We start from the raw sequence: 19,275 nt of genomic DNA, 5'->3' as shown, positions 1-19,275 counted from the left end.
CAGCAGGAACAAAGCAATCAGCTTGACACAGGTTAAAATGTATGTCTAGTCCAACAGAATGCTTCAGAGGAAATTGTGGAGGGGAAAACAAAGTGCAAAAGCATTTCTTTGGGGGAAATGTTTTCCTGACCCCAGGTTATCAGTTAATATGTAAAAGCAGAGTCACTGGTGTTACTCTTATTTTATCCTACTTCCTATGACCCTGTGGGCACAGCTATAATAAATACCAAATCCAGTTTTACCTCAATAATGGCTCCCACCACTGAGCTCTGTATATTAACTTGCAGCAGTGAATTCTTAATGCTAATATCAATAAACCTGGAAGACTGAAGAAATGTATAGCTCTGTTTTACCTTGTATAGAAATATTGTCTCCTTTTATTTATTTTAAATGAAAAGCAAAAGTCTTGTTGATTGGAAAAAGGAGGAAACTAAACCCTACTTCCAAATGTGACCCGGAAACTGAAGTGAAGTCTGTTTGGTCAGAATGTCCTAAATGTCCTTCAGCGAGGAAGAGCTCTACTGAATGTAGTAACAGTAGCAAATTGCTAACAATCTGTTAATATAAAAAGTGCCATACAGGGGCCACTTCATCATTCCACTCAGTTCTTTTTCTGCATCTAAAGTGGATCTGGGTGAATTATTTTAGCAACTGGTGTTTCCCATGCATTTCTACTCCTTGAGGACAATCAACACTAATGCTTTTGGCATTCCCTTCACCTTAGCAGTAACAGATATTCCTCCCTTTAAGCAAGCCATGACACTTTTATTGTACCAGCTGAAAGTGGGATAATTATATTTTTGCTTATTTCTAGCTCAAGCCCTACCCCCTGCCCCTCCGAAGATCATCATCCCATTTTTAAATAACTCAGTTAGGAATCTGAACACAGCACGTCTCCAGCCATTCTTTATTAGCGAGATGAACTATTTACCAGCTTCCCTTGGGGACTGCCTCAGGTATTGCACTATCTAACTTGCTCTTATTCAAGCACTAAGTGACCTTTCTGTTGCTTCTTGTTTAACTTGACCATAAAGCCCGCCAGTGCTGGGCTATTACTGGTTAGAGAGAGATCATTTTCTGCACGTCCTCGGTCTCAATGAACTCACCCTTCTAAAGGGGTTAACGTGGCATGTGAAGCGCCTTATGGGAGGGTAATACAAAAGTATCACCAGTTACAGAAGACATGAGGTCAAATGAGCATTCTGAGGCCAGTGCTTGTACCCCAGACTCAAACAGTGGGATCCCACTGCATGTTTTAGCAACATCTTTCCCTCCTCTTCTAAAAGACCAGTGATAGCTGCAAAGGTTTTCTGCTACCTTCTGCTCATAAACTCCATCATAAACATGATGGTGAGTCAAACCACAAGAACACTGTTTATGAGATGAGCTTATAAATTATCTGAACAAATTATTTTTCAGTCCATAGCTCAGGGAAGCTTTCACTAGCTTCAAGGGGAGCACTGCCTGACTAGGGGTTGCTGGTGGGGGCTCTATGTATGCCCTTTTGTCAGAGGCTTTGCATCATCTAAACATCAAGCAGTTATTTGGCTTAAAAATAGATGCTTTATTTTAACAAGGCCAAGAGCCTGGCAGGCAGTGGAAAGGGGAATTTTCAGCATGGACTAAACCTAGATTCTAGCTGTAGTAACATAGGGTAGGGACACAGGCTACAACAGGTTTATGGCAAGGTAGAGTGGGAGATGGGATAAACAACCAGGGAATCCCTCTGTCAAAACAGATATCACAGATGTGATTGCTGCCCTGAAAATGCAGAAGCAGACCCAGAGCTGCTGCTTGGCCTTAGGAGGAAAGAAACTCCATCCTAATACTTCCACAGTGGGCGCCACATAAAGAAGTGTCCAAACTCCAGACTGCAGATAATTCAGGAGGCACTAATGATTTGTTTCTCCTGTATGTACTTATACACATTTCAAGCCTGAGCTCCAGCTGTAATAGACTGTTTAGATCCCATTCTATTGTGTCATCTTTAATCCAAAGAGCAAAAATTTTGAACACAAAGAAAACACTAGCCAGATCGTCATTTCTCTTATTTGCAATCTCAGTTACATCCATTCCCACCTCTGTTCCCTCGCTCACTCACCATAGGCAGGTCTTTGAGGATCTGTATACCATCTCCTGGACCCATGTGTGCTATGTGGTTAAAATTAGTTGGGTTAGAAATTAATTTATTTCTCATTTCAGGATCTCGTAGCATCTCCCTGCAAGAGAAAATACTTAGTTTAGATATTTTATTCAATAGGAAAATGGATATTAAAACAATTCAAATGATATATATTCTCCACTTAGTTAATTTTAAATGAAAATTCATAGACTAAACACTTGGCCATGTTAAACAGAAGGGCAGCCCTTGCTGTTGGCATTGCCCTGTGCCAGCCCCCAGTTTGGGGAAGTGGGAGAAGGGGCAGGAAGGAGGGAACATTGTTATGCAGGCTATCAGCCCACACCCATAAAAAATCTGAATAGTTACTGAGATACAGGGAATGCACAACCAGCATGAGCTGAGACAGTACTCAAGAAAAGGTGCAGAAGCAGGCTCACTGGTGACTTGATACTGCAAAGATGGAGATGGAAATGAAGGACAGAAGATAAAAGAAGAATTAGAAGAATACTGCACTACCTTTCATATTCTGTGGTCAGAATTATTTTAAGAGCTCTCCAAAATGTCAAGGATGCCTTTCAGAACTCAAAATAAAATAAAAATTTAAAAGATATAACCACAAATAACTTGGAAAACTTAAAGTCAAGAGCTATGGCATTTTAGCACACTAGCTGTTGCTTTTCTTTGAGCCAAATAGAAAGCAAAGCAGAAGGTCAACCATATTTTCAGGGGAAGGAATGGGTAGTTGGAGAACAAAAATGTTTATTTCTTTTGATATATTTTACCATAGTAGCTGGCAACCTTCTGTAGACAAAATCATCTCATGCGAATATCATCAGTTAAGTCTATTATAAGCCCTGTAAACCCGTCTCGATTCTTTATTTCAAATATTTTCTAAAGTGACAGTCTGTAAGGAGTTTCCATTTTATATAAAACCCTGCCCTGAAGCACCACCATCCCAGTGACTTCTCTGTGATTTAGAGGAAGCTTATGAACGTTCCATAAGACTCATCAGTTCAATTATTCATTAGCAAAAAACAGCTGCCTTGGAATACTGTTCAGAATGGGATGGGAACAGCCCTAAACAAAGAAAAGCTGAACCAGAGTCTGAAAGTAATTAATCCATATGCATAGTTAGCAATATAATCTTCTTTTGTAAAATGTTTATTACAGAACTTTATATATACAGTATATGCACACACACACACATATGTACGTATATACAGTATGTGGAGGCATGCATTCCAAGTTACAGTAACTGTTTCACATAAAGAGTTTATTAAAAATGGAATCAAAGTACTTAAATATCCAGTGCATATTCATATTCAGACTGATATTAATACAAATTGTACATCAAGAATAAACACAGTGGTGAAGACGCACAAATGTCTGCGTAGGTGTTTGGTAACTTTCTCTAACAAATGAAATACTACACTGACATCAGACACACAATCCTTCAGGGCCTACAGGCATGTACAGAAGACAAGTATAGGTTGAATACCGACCTCCTCTGCTGCATCCTCTCCTCCTCTGGTACTCTGAATGAATAACGACGCTTATTATTGATGTTTCGAACCATTTGTTTTCGGCTATTATCTGATGTCTCAGGAACGACCAATTCATCTCCCTCTGGAAACAATATAAAAAAATCCAGTGAGTCACTTAATTAAATATTTACTACACTTCTTGGGAGGGGGGACATTTTATTTAGGTTCTGTACAATTTTGGGGGATCACAATCACTTGACTCGTCCCCTGTACAACTGTATAAAGCTGCTGGGTGTTCAGAAGGGTCAAGTTCATCAATTTAGAAGCCCTCAGAGAGGTATCCAAAAATGCACGGGTTCTTTTGTCAACTACTACCATTCACCATCACATCAGGGGGACTTGCCCCATGAGTCACGTTTACAGGAAAAACAGAATGCAAGATTCAGTTAAATAGCAGAAATACCATGAACATAAAAGATGTGGCCAAACCTTAGCTTAATCAGTAAGGGGCTGATTCTGTAACTGTCACTTGCAGCTGAATAATTTCATAGCTGCCTCAGAGTTAGTTACAACCCTGATTCTTCTGTCACCAACAGAAAGCAAACCGCTTCCTTGATCCACGCTTGTATAATGACTGCTGAATACATACTGATGCTGCTGAAGGTATAATTAAGGTAATGTATTCTACTCTTTTCAGGGAGATCAATGTGCTGTACTGCAGTGTGTTTTCTCAATAGTGAGAGGCAAAAGGAAGCTCTTTGTGAAGAGACAGGGGTTACGGACAGGCATTCTTTTCTACCACTGCAAATTTCCAGGAAATCTGGTTCAAAAGAAATCTTCCCAACAGAGGGAGCATAGCGGTGTTCCAGCCTGCAGATGTCTTCTCTCCCCTGCTCCCTAGCAGGGTCACCCCAGTCTGGGGAAGGCTGGGAGAGCAGTGAAGTCCCTGGTCTGAGAAAGGTCTAGGGAAGTTGCAGCTCTTCGCTCGCTCAGGAGGAGTCCAGGTGCCACTAATTCCTGAGTCTTCCCCTGACTGGGATCTCCTTGGTCATATGAAGACTGTGGCAGCTGAACTCCTCTGGGAGGCGTAAGGCTGAGTGGAAATGGCCCTGCACTTTCCCCAGACCTCAGTCCCCCCCACTCTGGGGAAGGCACAAGGGAAGCTGCTGCTCAACTCCTCCTGATCATAGAAGAGTCGAGGATATATGTGCTCACTTTAGCAAGAGAAACTCTCTTGGGGCAGATCTTCCAGGTGTCAAGATGGAAGATCTTTTTCATAGGTGGGGCACATTTCCTTGGTGAGAAACTGAATAAAGGCCTGTGTGCTGGCAATTCCTACTGGGAGAGCAGCAATTCTCCTGTTAGAAATGTAATCCCTGTTCTGGCCCTAGCCTGCCAACACTGATGAAAAGGTACTGTGTTAGCATTATGGTATAGTACAGCAAGGAGCTTGGCATCCCCTTGCTGTAAGGGTTTGCACTGGGTATATGTGTTAGGTATACTTATTTATGGAATTACACTAAACAAGTTAGTTTCACAGGCATCTTGTTCCTCCTCCACTTCCGCATGACATGGCTGTTTCAGCTACCTGCTGTCATTCTTGATATGCTATTTATGGTATTGAGAACAAAAACTGCCTTTTACTGCACATGTGTATAATGCACAGACAACTGGACTCTGATATTTGACCAGGCTTTTAGGTATCACTGCTTCTAGATACTACTGCAATACGAATAAGAAATAATACCAATATAAATTGGGTAGAAATGGAAAGAAATTTCCTGTTATCTGAAACAGTGGAGGAAAAATGTCTCTTGCTTAAATTAGCTGAAACATTATCTTATTTCAAGCCTATTTAAATAGAATATCCTAATTGCTTGAAAAAGAAAAAAGCTAGTGACTCAAAATCAGTTTCTTTCCTATTTCTGTCTCTCATCAATTTCAGGTAAAGACCATTTCTCACCAAAATAAATACATCTCTTTTGATTTACACTCTTCATGGTTCCTATAGATACTGTCATGTTTCAGTAGAACTCCAGTAACTGCACTGTATTCTTAAAATATCTTTCTGCTGTGCTTTTTCAAATAGGTTCCGCTTTATGCTAAAGAATCCGGGCCCTGGCAGAACTTCTATTTATGGAGCGATTCCTGTTCTCTCTTCCTGCCCAGTGCTTGCAGAGCTGCATGCTCAGCTTTGACTTTGCCAAGCAGGGGGAGACCATCATGATCCTGGGCTCTACATATACTGGCAAGTTGAAAGGGAGCTGTACTGACAGGGCATAGTTGTGATCTGGTGCCCAAATCACACATTTTGCCATGCATATGTGGCATGGCAGGATGCACAATTTTTGGTATCTGTGATCAGAGTTGTCCCTAGGGGTGTGCAGAGCCCAGCGCATATCAGCCTGTGAGGGGCCCAGGGGGGAGGGGGATGGTGAGAGGCCAGAGCTGGCAGAGCGGAAGGCGGGGCGGGGGGCAGAGCCGGCGGCACTCAGCAGCAGTGGTGCATGGCGGCCGTGGAGGGGCCTATATTGCACTGACTGTGGGGCCCCACAAAGTGCAGGGCCCAGGGTGACCACCCTGATTTCCCCCTCCCCACCCCTCCCCCAGGGACGGCCCTGTCTGTAATCAGATTCACAGAAGTTTAGGGCTGGAAGGGACCTTGTGAGATCATTGAGATCCCATATCACTATTAAATTAACACTTGCCAAGGGCCTCAATGCCCTTTAAAATTTACACAATCTAAAATTTATTTTCTTAGCACCAGCAAAATCTAGGTGGTGTCATCACACAACCTGATAGCTAAGAAGGTCCAAACTGCTCAAAGACATTTGGAAAACAGTACTTGCTTAAAAGCACAAGAAGCATCTTATTCTGCCAAGCATCTGGAAATTCAATGCAAGGTTCTTTTTCATTCAGATCTCACTCTAAAGAGACTACTTCTTATGAAATGCTTAAGCTTGATATCTTTTGGCACATCTGTGGGGAAAAGCGTAGATCTTTTCCACATGGGCTGCTTGCCTACTTATCTTTAAGTATAGGGATTAGATCTTTAGCAATGTTAACCGAATGGCAGGAACCTCAATGTCAAAAAAGGCTAAGATTACTTGCTGGTTTTGAACATACGGAACCTGAATTTGGCAGTGGGGTAGTCGTGGCAGGGTTAATTGTTGTGGCTCTCAGATTTGCAGCCACTAATGCTGCCACTGCTCCTGCCACACCAGGTTTCCGGACCCACGTGGATCTGTTTTTCTTGCATATAACGTGCACTCCAATGTTTACCAGCTGGGTTGAGGGGAAAAGGTGTAGGTTATATACAAGAAAATGTGGTATTTGATTAGGATACTATTATAGCTATTGCTGCTATTAATGTTTATGTAGCATTTGTCACAATCTATTAATTTTATGACAAAAGATAAAATCCTCATGCATCACACTGAATTATTCCCAGAAAAAAAACAAAAACAAAACCCAAACCCATCTGTGACTGACATTATTGTTGATTATTTTACGTTAAGAAGAGTGGAGGAACCTTGCAAAAAAAGATGCTCATGAAGACCCATGAGAAAATGTCAACGCATCAATACAAAGACCCAGACCAGAGCAAGATGCCATTTAAAAAAAAGACATTAACACAATTAAAATCTGCTCTTTCTTACTCACCTGCCATTTTATTTTTGAAATATATTAATCTAATTGTCTCCAGTCCTAAGAGGTTTAGTGATCCTTCTGTATTCAAAGGTCGTACCTGAAACAAGTTAATTCAGAAATATCTTAATAAAATATACATTTATATAATGCCTTTCTTCCAAAGAACGTTACAATATAAAGCAAACATCACTGAGATACACCAAGCTTGGAGGTAATCAATTAGTGCAAAGCACATGTCATACATAGTTTCGAAAAAGTGGATTTTGGCTAAGGTCAGATGAGGTTTCCTGGCTCTTGTGAGACATGACAAGTGACCTTTAATGGTTACCAGTTTTTAAGGCTTCATTTGAAAAACCTGCACACAGCGAACTACATAAAAACTCAATTTATAACTGAATGATGATGGCAGGCTAGAGCCAACTGTTTCAACATTCACACACATGGGCTGCCTATACATGTGCTCAGAGGTGGGAGTGGCAGGCGTTTTAATTAAAGCAGTTCCTGGACAGCTGCTCTTATTAAAATAGCTCACCATAACATTTATTAAGGTCCCCCTGCATTTCAAAATGGTCATGGGGGTGCTTTAACTAATGCTTATTCGACAAGGTTTAGTTAAAGCGCACCCATGACCGTTTTGAAACGCGGGGGGGTGACCTGACATTGGAGCGTTCCAATTAGAAGCGAATAAGCATGTGTATAGACAGCCACGGAGAGTCCATTTTTTCATGCTAAGGCATGCCTCTGTTGGGACATTATTTTCATGTCTCGAGGATGTTTTGCAACTTGATGATTCTACATGGCAGAATATCACGACATATAGATTTTTGTAGTTTCAATTCCAAAAAGATTACTGCTCACTGCCTCTAGATTGTAGCCTGTATTAAAGAATAAATTCTTTATAACATATTGTTATCTTTAAGTCTCCTACATGCTGTAGCATCCCTCTTGCTGAAAAGCAGTGTTTGTTTTACCAGTGGTATGAAAATTTAAAATCAGCCATAGATTATAAATTTTACTTAGTCAAAGTATCTGCCTTATTGTTTATCAATTTAATAATTCTGAGATCTGACATGCAAAGGATGGAGTAAGTTAGCTTCGAGAGTTAGTAAAGTACTGGTTTGATGTGTGTGGTGACAAAATGATTAAGGTGCCCCATTATGGCCCTAGAAGTGTTAATTCAAGTTGTACTCTGGACTCATACCAAAGGCTGCCCGTAGTTGACTAAGACGTAAAACAGGTGCACAATCATTCAGCCTAAAGTGTCAAAGACAACTGGCTGTAGTGCCAGTCACATCACTCCCTTGTTTGCTGCTAGTTACAGGAACTGGTGCATCTTAATCACACTAACTCGCTAAAACATTATGCACAGAAGAAGGTTGGACTTTGAAAGAACTACCATATTTACTTGCATACCACACCCACCCTTTCCCCAAAAACTAGCCTTCCAAAATTGGGGTGCTTGTCTTAAACAGGGAAGCTGTTTTTTGCTCAGGATAGAAGCATGGAAAGGCCAGAAAATGGCTGCTACTTCTCTTCCTCCCCTGCCCCAGCTGCACAGAAGGAAGGGCAGAGTCCAGTCTTCAGCAGCAGTTCTGGATGTAACCCTTTCATAGCCACTGCCAGGCTGGCAATAGTTTTTGGCTGAGCAGTCAACTGTGCAAGCATTAAAACTGTTGCTTTTGCTTGAGCAGGAAAGGGAGGGCAAATGAGAGGAAGAGAAGGCTCTGTCCCTGTTCCGTGTGGCCACGACTAGAATTTTTTTTTTTTTATTCTGCCCTCCCAAACAAAGTGCGTGTCTTACTTAGGGGTGTGTGGGATGCAGGAAAATACAGTAATTTATAACTTCAAGCTACATACTGATGCTCTTACAGTTAAGGAGTCTAAGCCTCTCTCTCCCCCCGTAAGGTACTTACATGGGCTCTCTCACCATACCTGAGCACCTCACAATCTTTAATCCATTTATAACCACAGCAGCCACACGGTATAGAGAAATACTATTACCCGCATTTTACAGATGGGGAACTGGGGCAAAGAGAGATGAAAATGCTGTGTACCATCTGTGTGGTGCCTGGGACTACTGCCAGTAAGCATGCCTCTCACCTGGTGTGCACCAAATCTCAGAAATGAGGCAATGTTAGCTACTTTACAGCAGTCTTGGGTAGCATACCCAAGACAAAGAACCCAAGAGTGGTACTGGGGCATGCACTCAGGGCCCCTCTTAGCTGATTCTGCTGTCTTATTTTATGGGATTTGGCACGTGCCAGGCAAGAGCAAGTTTGTTTCCTTGCAGCAGTCTAAGGTTCAGCATGAAAACCGGGTGGACAAAGCCTTGAGACTTGCCTAACATCACAAAGGAAGTTTGTGGTGGTTCGAAATGTTATGCTGCTGTCACTGCAGCCAAATCAACGGAGTTATATTTCTGTAAAACTGGAAGTACCCAATGATCAATCCAACCCAAAGTGTGGCACACACCCACTCTTCAATTCTTTAATACTTGTGTGCATTTAATGGAAAGTAGCTGCTTTCTATCTACAAAACAGGTCCTTGCTGTGATATACTGTACTTTTGCAAGGAAAAATATGTCTCTTCCTCCTCAGCAAAAAAGCATTTGGTTTATCAGAATTTGTACCACACTGTTTCTCATTCAGACATGTCTAAGGTACTGAAATTACAAGGTAAGCATCTTTTAAAAATCTTTTCACTCTCTAATCTCTCATTTTACAGTAACAACATAGATACAACCAGGCTCTCTGAAACTACATGTAACCAATATGCAGAGATTAATATTCTAGAATAAAACCAAAATGTGACTCTTTTGGGTATTGTTTTATCACGCATCTGCAATGATGAAACTGCAGCCAAAGCAGCCTCAGTTTTCAAATGACATACATGACTATTCTTTATTTTCAGTATTAGCAACCACTTCTTCACTTCAAGTATATTCAAGAAACCACCAACAATGGTGTGTTGCATCTCAGCTGCAATAAGCTTTTTAGATACATTTATTTAGATCAGTGGGGGCCAGCTTGTTTTGGCAGGCATGCCAAAAATTAGCCTTGGACCATCTCTGAATGCCACTCTGACCCCTTCCCTTTACCTGATCTGCTGTTCAGTTTTTTGCTTCCTGCCCTGTGCTTCCTACTTCATCTGATGCTCTGCTTTCTGCTTCCAGACCTATCTGTCACTCTGTTGTTTGTCTCCTCCCAAATCTGCTGTGCGCCACACACAGAAGCTGCCTTTGCCACTTGTGAAACCTGTGCCACTGGCTGGCTAGCCCTGGTTTAGATTTTCCAAAGGCTAACCAAACTCCTTAGCTGCTCAGTGTCAACAGCTAGTTACCTTCTTGAGTGGAACAGTCTGAATCCATTCCATGGAGTTCACGTCAAAGATATCAACTGCATTTTCACTGTACACTGAGAGGTATGGTGCATTATAACCTGAGACAGAAGGATTAAATATATTGTCATGGGCATGTAGACAAAAGAGAGTGCATAACAGAACTTCTTAAGAACCATTTAGCTCCATTTATTAAGAACACAATTCAAGAACTGCAAGCATTTCTGAGAACACTGGGATAGCATCCAATTCCAGAGGCAGTAGCCTTTCCACAGGTAGGATGCAATTGATTTCCATTACAAAGCCCTATTTTGGCAACCCTATAGCTTTTGATTGGAAAATATTTTGCCTCAAAATGCCCATAACATTTATTCTGAAGGTAAAGAAAAATATTTATTATCTCCAGTCTTTGCTGAAAAACTATTTTGGGCTATAAATCCTTGAGAAACTGCTCTGAGATGTTGACTTCTATCAGTATGCCCTTAGCTACTACTTTCCTTGCTTTTGAGTGCTCAGATTTTGTAAATGAAATGATGAAATAGGCAAGTACATGGTTGTCATGGAGTGACCTTAACTGGAGTTTGAAATTAAAATTGTAGTTTCTGGTACTGTACACTGGATCACATCCTAAAGGAACAGGAGTTGGAACAAGAAACCATGGATATACTCAAGATTCACATTTCCCATCTCATGTGGCTTTAAGTATTTCCTATTTTCCAGGTTTTAACAGAATGTAGTGCTATGAATCTGGCATATTTCACTACCATTTGGTCTGTACTAATTATTGCTACCAATCTGGCACATTTCACTAGCTATTTCTTCTGGTGATAGGGGAGTTGTATTCCCACACCCAACACTATTTTACCTTTCTGTTAAGATTACCAAAGGTCTCAGTTTATGCTAATTGTGGGCAGTATTTGTGGCTGGATGTTAATTCAGTAGAACTGCAGTTAGAGTATCAACTTGCTCTACCTAAGCAAAAAGCTTTTGGAGTTGCTAATGACCACTCTGGGCAGCCTTGGTAATAGTGATGTACTAGTAAATTCATCCATCCATCCATTGTCCATTTCCCCCTTGCTTTGGCCCAAAAGTGCTAGTCTCCATCTTGTGGTTGAGAAATAAAGGACATGTTTCTCTTTCAACAGAGACTGCACTCAGGTGGTACAGGACATAAGCAAGCTGCCTTCATGGTGAAGGAAAATTTCCATGATGAAAAAGTATTAATAAACAAACCAAAAACACAAGATGAATAATAATATGCTTATCAACTAGCTAATTTTGGGACTTCTGGATGCTTTAAATTAATTTTAAATTAAATCAGACAGCCCTTTAAAGAAGTAAGAAAAGGCATGCTCTTTTTCCTCCTTGTTGTAAGCTGAAAGTCATGTCCTTGAAAAACATGCACTGACTCTAACAGAGAACTTCTTGGCATGTTTCAACTGAGATGATTTTCTTCATTGGATCCTTCTTAATGCCATCGCTTTGACAAACTTATTTTTTGGGGGGGTGGTTGGTAGAAGATGTGGAAAAGGATGAGACAATGGGTGAGCATGAGGAGGGCAGAAGGAAAATGAGGGAAAGAAAGAGAAAATGGAGAGAGAGAAAACCAACAATATTTTATTAAACTTGAATACCAATGACTATGAACTTAAAGAAAGCCTGGCTCCTCATGCTAACCAAAAGTTTTAGATTTGGGGCTGATATTTAGGCACCCAAATGAAAGTGGCCTAATTCTAAGTGCTAAGTGCAGGTAAGTTCTGTGAATCTTAGTAGGCATTGAGCATTTTAAGTACTTTGAAAATCATGCCACCTAATTACTGAAAATCTTGAGTCACTACTCTTCTTCTTTTACAGCAAGGGAGGTGGTCTCTTACCCAGGTATACAGCTAATGGGTGCAAGATCAGAATCAGGCTGTATGACTGGACTCTGTGACTCAGGCTCTATTTAGATAATACATTTATTTATTAAGTGTTTCTGCTAGTGCAACTGGGGCAGTGTGCCCACCCTGCAAGTACAACCACAGTATTAATAAGCATACGTATTAAAATGCACTGAAACACTTACAGCAAGAGGATGGAGTTGCAGGCCACATCAATTCCTGTTGTCTAGATCTTCGACCCTGGCAGTCAACATAAACCCCTACGCTGCTAAAACACAGCAGATATTCTTTATTTGATATTTCGACTGCACAGATGGCATCAGTTGGCTGCTGTGAGATAAATGATAGTGTGTGGTCATCTGGGTGGAGCAAACTATATGGGTTCCCTTCTCCGTGCAAGGGATATTTGAGGAATCCAGACTGGTAACCCACACACAGCCTCTCACTGAAGATCGACATCCACTGGACGTTTCCCTGGACTTGGATCTCCTTAATTTTTTTGTGACGTGTCTTACTCTGATTTAGTTCATAACAGAGGACTTGTCTTTTCATAGCCACACACAGGCAAGTAAGGGCTCCATGGCGCACTTGTCCGGAAACTATTGTCTGGCAACCTTTTGTTTCTGCCAGCTTATAAAACTCAGTCTCTCTTCCATCCAAAGCTGCTATAGGAAAAAGCCGTACATGACGGTTTCGTCCTGAGATCACCGCAATGAGCTGTTCGTTTGGGATGAGCTCGATCTGATGAACTTTCTTATTGTCACCAACACGAATAATCTCTACAAAAATAAAGTCCTGATGTAAATCAATCTTAACATGCATACAGATTAAACAGCTCCTTGAAAAAGGTTTATTTTAAGGCAAATTATAAAACAAACAAATCCCTATACTGATTGCTTTGATATAATAAACATTGTCTCAGTGTTATAATACTAGTAAAACTATTTTTCATTGTTTTTCTGTTAGCAATCCAATGTCCTCTTTTGGAATGAAGGCAAGATTAGCTATGTTCTGTAAAGCTGGAGCCCTTCCATATCACACCTGAGGGTGGAAGAAAGAGCAGACTCTTGTGCAGTGCTTACAGCAAATGGGGTGTGAAAGCTGGTAATTTAAAGGGTGCCTGTAAGTCACAAAAGTGACTGATTAAAAAAAAGAAGCTAATTCAGCAGTAAATGTCTGCACCTTTGTGCTACCTCTGTTTAATCTACAAGCTTTTATTTCCATTAGTTTTGCAGAGCCCCTTCTGCCTGGTGTAACCAAATCTTTGGCTATGTTCCAGTTGCAGGATCTTTATTACTGGCAATGATGCTAGAGACAGAAAGATCATGGAATAGGTTGGTTATGAGCTCCCACATGGGAGGTTGCCCAGCTGGCAGTTACTGAAGAAATCTTTGGAACTGCAAATTTAGACAACTAGATCTAGAAGATATTACAGTCACTTTTTCAACTCCTCACATTAAATATTAGCAGTTATTACAGTTTGGGATTTCTTACCATCTTTGGTGATGTGAACAACAAATAACCCTTCTTCATTCCCCAGAGCAATTCTTTCATGATCTATGACATTAAAAAAAGGCATTTTTTGGACACACTGCTTCAAACAAAAGAAGATAATGAAATCTGTCTGAATTAATACACAAAGTTCTGTCAAACATAATAAATACATAAATGAATAAATTGGCAAATACAATAAAGTTAAAACAGAAAGCAACACTTATTTTTGTTTTTCTTACAAATGGCTGAAAGTCTTTTGCCAGTTCTCACATCAGCAGAAATGTCATCACGAAACATTATTCATAACAACTGTTCAGAGCAGTTTTAAGCATGATACTTGCTTTAGAGCAGACAAACAAAAAGTCACATTTAAATAATCAAGCCACACACTACTGTACAGCTGTTGTACAAGATCCAGATTGGTCCTCTGACTTAAGTTCTTGCTTTCTGGACCCCAAAAGGACAGGAATACTAGTAAGAAGCTGTGTCTTTGGTCCTGGAGAGTGCTTTATGCATCTGAATTGTTGGGCTAGTTTAACTGCCTTGGGCTAGTTAAAGAGGTGTGTTTGCAGAAAATAATGTTGTACATGGCCAGTTGTAAACATCTGTTTTGATGTTATATAAAAGTTATAAACAGAAGAGTCACATAAACTGTTTAATCAAGCCAGTCACTCCTTCTAGTTTGTTCTCTAGCATTATGTTTATCTAGCTGAAATGTCTGAAGTGGTGAGGCTTTCATCATACCTTGAATGCCATATTTTGAATTTTCTTTTAGTTTTAGAGCATGGGAGAAAACAGAGGGTCCTAGATGTATCTATTTTTTGCTAACAGGCAATTGTCCTAGGTACAGACATTTAAAATCCCTGAGATAGACTCAGTAGAAGTTGCACGGTTTTCTGTATGGGAGTATTTTAGATCGGTAGTGAACAGAACACACATTTGCCTTTTGGGTGTGGGGGAGCAAATCTTAGATCAGGTTCCAGCATTTTTAAACCAGTTTATGTGCACTGAACTTCTGTTCTGTTATGGGTACAGGCTGGTTTCCGATCATTTATACCGGTAAAAGCGTCATGTCTGTATCTGGCCATCCACTCTAGCCTCTGCGTCAGAAACATCATTGTATTAAAGGTGGGATGCGAATAAGGAAAGAATGCAATCTTAGTGTAGCATCTTAAGCACTTTGACCACCCTAATTTATGATTGTTTGAATTTAACTGAACAAAAACAAGATTTGTGACTCAGTTAATTGCCTGATATCACAGCCGTGATGCATATCTAAGAAAGGAGAGCACCAAAGTGTCAGCATTCAATTATGCCAAATCATACCCAAAAATGTTTATTGCGGATCATCCGCTTCATACCTATGATTGCTGCTGACTGGGTTGTTTTGATGAGGGGTAGGGTGCTATCATAAGCCTCTTTGGGAACATAGACTGACCGATCCTTCAGCTTGTTCTTCTTCAGAATCCTATGCAATTCGTTCAGCACCCCTACCCACTTGCTCTTTTCATTCTCACTGTCTGCGAGAATCAGGATCGAGCACTTATTACTGGATGCAGAGAGCTGGGAAGCTGTAACCTGAAACATGGTAAACATGTGTTTTAACAAACAAGCAAATAAAAGAATTTATCAGTAGCTGTTGATGCATAAGAACATGACTATACTATATTTTTAATTATACACCAACTGTACATTTTTGGCTATACCCAATCAACTGAGAAACTGCTTTATAGCATCCGAAATTCCAAGTTAAAATAATCCAGTGAAGATGGGTGTACTCAATAACCTTCTGGAAAAAAAATGGATCTGCTACCTCCTAACTCATAACTTATTTCCATTGTAAATTAGGTAGGGTATCTATGTTTTATGGTAGTTTACTAAGGAAAAATATTCTTACTAAGTATTTCTGAAAAATCTATTCTGCATTTGTTACAGACAAACAATTTTTGTTAATATTAATGTAATGGGAACTATGAATTGGTAACTTTTTCAAATAGATGGACTTCTTGATTCTATGCAAAAATGAAAAAGGTCACTTGCTGGAAATGACATCCAGTATCAAACTCAAGGTACCTAAGAATTCAACTCTATGCTGGTGGCTGTTAATCCAGCAATCTAATTCATAAGCGTATTACAATATTAGCTTTAACTTGTTCTCTCTCCTATTCATTATTATTTACCACCATCCCATGCCTTATGTAAGGGTAAATGTTTCCCTTCAGAACAAATCCCAGTGTTATTCAGTACAATAAATAAGAGAAAATTCTGCAAGAACATTTCCAAAAAACATTCCATGATCCACTCTGGCTAAAATCACCGAAGTCAAATCCTTCATCAACTAAGTGTCATAATACTCTTGGGTCTGTAGACATGTGCAGTGGCTAGTCTGCTGAGAAACGCTGTAACCTGAAGAGACATGGGAGGCATACTAAAAACTCGGAGAGGAGGGCTCTAGATGAAGCTATTTATTTATGTATTTATCATTTTACTTATTATTTGTTATTCATTTCTCTTATTGGGAGTCTGGTATCAGCTCAAGCCTTGCATCTGACTATCTGCCTTTCAAGTAACAGTTGATGTTACTTTGGGAGCTGCTTGAGAATAAATTATGGAGGACTCTAAAAAAATTATGCTTTTCACTTATGTTTTATTCTCTCTGGAAACTGGGCTTGGGCAAGGGAAAATACATGAGTGTATTCTTAATCACTCCAAATAACTGAGTCCAGCTTTGCTATAGATAATGTTCTTTACCCTTCACTGGCTAAATAGATTTATTTTTTAATGTATGTTTCTTTGCCAGGCTATTTCTGTTGCCTCTGTAAAACTTTAAGGAGTTTTACAACAATGTAAAGAGCCCGAAGAAGAACTACACTTTCTAAAGGCTCTGAACTCCCAGAAATGTCTTAGTTGTGACACTCAGTGTCAGGAGAGGAGGAATGACAAATGTGGGGATGTCTTTCTAAAATATAAGATCTCTCTCCCATGTCTTTCGTGTTCTTTTTCAGTTGTTCTGTAAACATTTGCCCACAAGAATGGGGGCTCAGAAATTAGGGCAGAGAGGATTACCACAATATGACCTAGGGACAGAGATGACCAGAGCAGGGTGTGGGGCCCAGGACAAATCAGCTTGTGTGCAAGGAAGCCGACGGCAGATTCGGTGGTGGGGGGAGAAGGCGGTGCCGAGCGGCCAGACATGAAGCCGGTGGCAGTGCGGAATTGTCACAGGAGCTCTGCCCGGCTCCGCAGGGCCCGGGGCAATTACCTCGATTCACTCCCCCTAGGGATGGCCCTGCCTGGGGGATACTGCACGCTTGGTAACTGAAGGCTGAACAATATATGTTTTCTAGTGAGTTCTTAAAATCAGGGGGGAGAAATTCAATAGATTAAAAAAAAATACATTTCCCAGTTAAGGGGAATTTGGTTTTGACAAAGTAAACAATGACAAATAAGATATTGTAGCACCACGGAGCACTGTGCAGTTCATGATCAAGGCCAGAAAATGGACTACAGAAAAAGGGCAGAGAATGGTACTGTAAGTCTCTATTTAAATAAAGAATGTAGAGTGTCCAGTCACAGCCCTGAAGCTTGCATGGTAAGTTGCCTTCTAGCTGCCACTCTAGGTTGTGTCATGTACAAGGCACACCAGCTACTGGTATGAGATAAAAGGCAACCAGGAGCTCTGGTCTATTTTGGAACCAATGATCACATTTCAAGAGAAATGTTTTCTTCATGATTAGAAATATAAGAGATCAGTGAAAAGGAGATCCTATAAAAGCTGCCAACAGCAATTTTACCGTGACAATAAGGTAGTGATTTCCAAAAGATGTACTGCAGCACACTAGTTTGCTGCAAGAGCAGTGGAAGAAGGTCATGAAAAATGGGCTGGATGGGGCCCCTGCCAGGCCAGCCCCATGTGGAGAGGTTGGGCCCACAGAATAGATCTGGCCTGTGAACTGGTGGGTGAAGTGTGCTGCCAATTTTAATCCAGAAAAAAAGTGTTCCACAGATATCAAAAGTTCGGGAAACACTGCAATAAGTTATATGTATAATTTTGAAATTCTAATTCTATGTATAACTGCTAACATGGATGGAACTGGATCAGAGTGAACTATGAAGAACAATATTAGAGAAAGGCCAGTGCATCAAGCTAAATCATTCTGCCCTCTAGGTAATCAGATTCAAGTCTATATACTTACTCTAAAAATACACGGGATATCTTTTCGATTTGCATGGATGACATCAGAGGCCAAGACAGAACTCACTGAGAATTCTTCATCCCTTAGAGGCAAAAAAATAATTTAGACGTGTGGAAAAGATATTTATTTGTATAATCATAGTAACTGCAGACTCTGGAATAATGTGGCATCCCAACCTAATTTTTAAAATACCCTGATTTTCCATCCTCTTGTTAAATATTGACTTTTATGATTCACCACTATGCAATACTGTTTTCCATTTCTGAACACACAGCTATTCACTGAGATAAATCTATCCAGCTTTTCTGGTTACTTCAGTTAAAAAAAAAACCAACAAAAAGCTCAACTGAACCTAAAACCTCCAGATTCACTAGAAGCTACAAACTGCATCTTAGTTGAGATTTTCTGAAAAAATACATATGAGTTAAAAATTAGCTTTTATACTAACAGGCTGCTCTTAACTGGGTGCTGGGTCCCTGCAGCTGTCAATGAAATCAATAATACTGGAGTCACCAGATGATAAAATTGTTCAGGCCCTCACAATAACAGATCTTAAACCTCTGAAAATCCAATAGGCTTTCTTTATAATAAGATTTATTTTTTATCATTTAAAACTCTATTTGCCTATAAAACAAGCATATTTTTCTTTTCTCCAATCATGCCAGGTCTTCTGTGCAGGTGGGCAGATGCACCTGTTGCACAAAACCCAGAAATAAGATTTTTTTTTTAATAATAGCACATTCATATATAACAACTGGAGTTGTTTGTTAACCATGTAGCTGAGCTAGATTTCAAATAGGGGTGACTGAGTTTAACAAGGTCTGAATTGTTTTCAGATGCACTAGACTAGTTTCCTGATTTCACAGCAGATGGCAGGAACAATGCCTTAGCAGTAGTCCGATACTATCACTTTTGGTATTAGAGGCTGCTTACATGCATTCAGATAATCTGGGAGCTCTCTCCTAGGTTTGCTCTCCTGGTAGAGAAACTTACCCAGCTCCACATAAACATTAGAATCATAGGTAGTGGAATGCCAGGGCTAATGGGGCTTAGTCCCACCAAAAGCAGGCAGGCTGGTTGCAGGGTCTGGGCAGTTGCAGTAGTGGGGGGGG

The 19,275-nt window shown here is 40.3% G+C and overlaps 1 protein-coding gene across 11 annotated transcripts in view; it reads right to left on the bottom strand.

Annotated features, from left to right (window-relative positions):
• Positions 1-19,275, bottom strand: part of CDC42BPA (CDC42 binding protein kinase alpha) — a 349,682-nt gene that overhangs the window by 15,496 nt on the left and 314,911 nt on the right. For all 11 annotated transcript variants that reach the window (XM_025216127.1, XM_025216130.1, XM_025216132.1 and 8 more), the window contains 8 exons: positions 18,164-18,245; positions 15,329-15,545; positions 13,968-14,030; positions 12,659-13,252; positions 10,597-10,694; positions 7,270-7,354; positions 3,625-3,748; positions 2,102-2,219 (listed from right to left, as the gene is read on the bottom strand). In XM_025216127.1, the coding sequence (XP_025071912.1) occupies positions 2,102-2,219; positions 3,625-3,748; positions 7,270-7,354; positions 10,597-10,694; positions 12,659-13,252; positions 13,968-14,030; positions 15,329-15,545; positions 18,164-18,245 (1,381 nt within the window). The remainder of the gene's footprint in view (positions 1-2,101; positions 2,220-3,624; positions 3,749-7,269; positions 7,355-10,596; positions 10,695-12,658; positions 13,253-13,967; positions 14,031-15,328; positions 15,546-18,163; positions 18,246-19,275) is intronic.

This window comes from Alligator sinensis, unplaced genomic scaffold (genome assembly GCF_000455745.1).
Source record: "Alligator sinensis unplaced genomic scaffold, ASM45574v1 scaffold138_1, whole genome shotgun sequence".
NCBI classification, from domain to species: domain Eukaryota; kingdom Metazoa; phylum Chordata; order Crocodylia; family Alligatoridae; genus Alligator; species Alligator sinensis.
This window is presented reverse-complemented; position numbering and strand designations above follow the sequence as displayed.